The sequence below is a fragment of the Etheostoma spectabile genome, chromosome 18 (genome assembly GCF_008692095.1).
Source record: "Etheostoma spectabile isolate EspeVRDwgs_2016 chromosome 18, UIUC_Espe_1.0, whole genome shotgun sequence".
In the NCBI taxonomy this organism is placed as follows: domain Eukaryota; kingdom Metazoa; phylum Chordata; class Actinopteri; order Perciformes; family Percidae; genus Etheostoma; species Etheostoma spectabile.
Window position 1 is genome coordinate 23175886 of NC_045750.1, and position 4492 is coordinate 23180377.

The 4492-nt window shown below is 39.5% G+C and overlaps 1 protein-coding gene across 2 annotated transcripts in view; it reads left to right on the forward strand.

Annotated features, from left to right (window-relative positions):
* Nucleotides 1-4191, forward strand: part of snw1 (SNW domain containing 1) — a 10742-nt gene extending 6551 nt beyond the window's left edge. For both annotated transcript variants that reach the window (XM_032543352.1, XM_032543351.1), the window contains exons 12-14: nt 1341-1458; nt 1918-2081; nt 3372-4191. In XM_032543352.1, coding sequence (XP_032399243.1) covers nt 1341-1458; nt 1918-2081; nt 3372-3564 — 475 coding nt within the window. In that variant the 3' untranslated portion in view covers nt 3565-4191. The remainder of the gene's footprint in view (nt 1-1340; nt 1459-1917; nt 2082-3371) is intronic.
* The last annotated feature ends 301 nt before the right edge of the window (nt 4192-4492 follow it).

The following is a 4492-nucleotide window of genomic DNA, read 5'->3' on the forward strand; positions in this document are numbered from 1 at the left end:
CACACACACACACACACACACACTGCTGAATCATTCATGGGGCCAGCAGTGATACGGAAAAAAATGCAGCAGGATCCAACAGAGTACTTACGCAGTAGTCCTTGTCTGCAATGATCCACAGACTGTTTGTGTATGTAAGTTGCGTGTATTCACTGTCAGGTTGTCAATTGATGGAATTGTGGGTCCCTGGAGGAGTGGAGGAAGTAAAACTCAGAGGAGAGCTCATTACAATCCCAATTCCAGCTGTCAAACAGCAGAAACCTAGTTATCATAAAATTACCTTTGACTTAACTTTGAGGTGACGTTCCTGAAGGACAGTCAAGATGCTAAAATCACTAAGAACTTTTTAATGATGTACTCATATTTCATTATAGGTTAAAGCTTTTACATTTATACATTTTCCACAAATATTAGCCAATGTCCTATTATTTATTTTGTGATGTATCACGTTGAAATTACAGTTCCCCTCGTGACTTCAGAGGTTTGATGTTACAGCGCTAAAAGTATTAGTAGGCTGGATACCAGACGAAATGCGGACTCATGTTTTATTTGCTGTGGCAGATACGTCTGGCCCCCCTCTCGTTCAGACAGACTTTCAGCCGACCAGGCCCTGGGTGGACCAATCTTGACCGTTTATCACACACGGCAGGTTTAAGACAACAGCTGACAGTAGTTACCAAACATAACTGCCGCACAACAGCGCAATGCTCGGGTCTCACAAAACTGTCAAACAGTTTGATCAAATAGGAATCAAGATTCACTTAACTGTATTGCCTATTCTGTATCGCATCAAATGTTTTCAGAATCACATTTTAGTGTACTGTTCAGCTTCAATCTGAGAAAGTTTATAACCAGGCTTCAAAACCAACCAAGCACTGGCCAAGAAACTGGCATGTGACGCTCAAAGCTACGCTGTTTTGTTGCTCTGATTGGTTGTAGCTGTATTCAGTTGCATCCAGCTGCGTTTTGGTCTGCGCCTGTTGATAACGCCCCATCGAGTTTCATAGTCACTGTTGCTTGCTCTGGAGGAAACTAGAACTGTTGGGTCCTTGTAAATTCCGGAGTGTGGTCTATCTGTAAAGTGTCTTGAGATAATTCTTGTTATGAATTGATACTATAAATAAAATTGAATTGAATTGAATTGAATAGTCATACGCATTCGCAAGTTGCTAGGCTATAAAAATATCGCATTCGCAAGTTGAAATGTAATAGTATTAGTGAAAGTTGTTATATATAGCATATATTATGTTTCCTCTGTTTTTATGTTGTGTGTGTGTGTGTGTGTAATAAGCTTTTGCCATGAATCTTTGCTAAATTTCAGACCTTGTTCTCTTTTCCAGGTCGAAGCTGCAGAGAGATCAGGACAGGGACATCAGCGAGCTCATCGCTCTGGGCGTGCCCAACCCTCGTTCTGCCAGTGAGGCCCAGTACGACCAGCGACTCTTCAATCAGAGCAAGGTTGGAACATATACCTACTTCATGACATCAATATAGACTTGGATGATTTGTATTGACTAGACAAAAATATCAACATGTACAAGACTGAATACCCAGTATGTTAAAATGTAGGGTAAGAGAGACAGAGTTACCTGGAGTGGAGTTAAGGTCCCTCAAACATCTGTTCCTGTCTGTGTTGAGCCAAAGTGATAGTCTCCAGTAGTTTGTGTTTTAGGGGACAGGAGAAAAGCCTCAGTTGCAAAACAATCATGAGAGATGACGGTCTTTTCCTAATATCTAGCTGAGTAATTTGACTCCCAAATACAAAAGAAAAAGAGAATTGTCTCGTGGATTTTCTCAAGTATGAAGGGAAGCTAAAGCCAATTAGGAAATCACCTGAAAAGATTTAGATATGCCCTTGTTGTACATATATTACATATTTTCCTGAAAGTCATTCTCCTTTCTCCCCATCTCATCCAGGGTATGGATAGTGGTTTTGCCGGTGGTGAGGATGAGACGTACAACGTGTACGACCAGCCGTTCCGCGGCAGCAGAGACATGGCTTCAAACATCTACCGGCCCAGCAAGAATATAGAGAAGGACGCCTACACAGATGACTTCGACACACTCATGCACAACAACAGGTACTATACATTATTTACTAACTTTATTACCACTTCAACAACAAACTGCAACATATTATATATTTATTTGACTAATTTGGCTGTTCAAGTATTTACATTATCACACTGCTGCAAGTACAAATAAAACACAGCTGATCAGAGGAAAGACTTCTTTGAATCCCTAGTTTATATAAAAGCAAAATGGTTTACATATATAACACATGAATAAGTGGGGGATTAGATTAATTAAGTGGTGGACATTGTCGTCTTGGTGGCATCTGTCTTAAATTTTACAAACTGCAGCTCAGGAATAAGCAATAAAAAGTTTATGATCACTGTTGTCATTTTTAAGAAACCTTGTGCATAATTGCATATTAATGGAAGGAATGTGATGTGAACGATTATAACTATGCTTTTGGATTTAGTGTTAAGTGTAATTAAGGTTAATACCTTTTGTAGATGGTATAGCTGGGATTCCCCTACATATTAGATAATCTAAATTAGTTCCGCATGATACATGTTAATAAGGGAAAAAAAAAATCTTAAACTTTGATCTAATGATTTGCTCAACTGGCTTAAATGTTTTCATGGTGATTGTCTCAGGACATCAGTCAAATGAAGAGACTCTTCCATAAGAGAGGACTGTTGATTAGAAAAAAGAAAAACTGGGTCTGGAATATGGCATTTATTTTCAATTTATTTTTTTAATCAAATTATGTAAATGTAAATGTGCTGTATTTATATAGCGCTTTTCCAGTCTTAACAACTTAAGGACATACATGACTGCTGATGTGGTCACCTTCTCATTCATAATCCTAAAAAAGGAAAAAGAAAAGCTTGACTCATTTTTAGGACATTCTGGCTTTATTTTGAGGCACGAGGCAAGCAGGCACATGATGTCCCAGCAGGAGCCCTTGTCCTCGGGGCAGCAGCGCCACACTCTACTAACCGAGCATAGCCTGTCCCATATGTTTAGTCACCAGCTTGTCATTGTCCTCTAGGAATGTTTGCCTGGCTGCAGGGAGTTACACTGTTGTGCAAAACATTAAAAATCTTTGATTTAAGCAAATTCCCTGAGACATACAAACATATGTTCCATGTGATATTCTGAATCCAGTCCTGTATTTCTTCTCGTAGAACATTTTGTTTGAACAAGAAGCTACCTGCTAGCAGTTAGCTTTTATTTTCAGATTGTTGTCCTCTATCCTGCTTTGAGGATAACTGAAGACAAAAAAACTAAGATTGTCAGTAAAAGAAACTATGGCTTTGGTGCACACTGTAATGATCTTTTCTTTTCCCTGCAACAAACAGGTTTGTTCCAGACAAAGAGTTCTCAGGTGCCGACCACGGGCAGAGGCGGGAAGGTCCAGTCCAGTTTGAGGAGGATCCCTTCGGACTGGACAAGTTCTTGGAGGAGGCCAAGCAGCACGGCGGCTCCAAGAGGCCGTCCACCAGCGGCCGCTCAAAGGACGACTACCACGACAAGAAACGCAGGAAGGAGTGAGAGCAGCGGGGCACAGACTCGACGTAGGGCAGCCGCTAGCTTGTTCCAGGATGGGGAGGTAGTCTTTACCCTCTCAAAGGCTGAGAGGTGTTTTAATATACTCAAGTCTCTGTCAGGAATGATCTGTCAGGTTTGCTTTTAGTTTGAGAGAAGGTGATAGATGTCTTTTTTCCTCCTTTTTTATTTGCTGTTTCCTCGACTCAGCACAGGCGGTGCTAAACAGCTAGCTGTTGTATGTGTGAGATCAGCCTCTGCATCTGAAAAACGTCTGTTATTTCTAAGTCATTTCAAATGTGGACAGTGATAATTCGGCTCTGGAAATGTGTAGATTTCATTTTTTTTGTTTTTTTTTAAACATATATACAGAGTAAACCCAACAGAAACTCAGCAGGACCTGTTCATATTTACCTTTTTCTCATTTCTTCCCACATCCCTCCGTTTGAGTTTTTGTCAACTGTGTTTATTTAAAGCCCCGGTGTATTTTTGAGCACAGTTAAAGCTCTTATTTGATGGCAGATATGTACAGCAATATAAGCCTATCTGTAAGATGTGAAGCAAACCAGGTCATAATTATTGTACTATACAGCCAATGGAATAAATTTCATATAATTGTGTGTAATTTGGAAACCTCTGGGATTCTTATTAAGTAAACAATTTTTTATTTACAAAGATGGGAATGAGATTCAATGTGTTCTCCTTTTTAGCTTTTTTCAGTCCAGTTTGGAACTGCTTAATCTAAAGCTCCATTAGTTGTGTAATTATTACATTTTTCTCGTAGTAGATTCCCCTTATTTAAATCACGTTTTAAGTAATGCACACCATTTATATAGATTATTAAATGCCCCAAATGTATTTAGAGAAGCCATCTATTACAACGTGTGATTAGTGACATTTTTCGCCAGAAATGGGCTCTGCGATTTATGTGATG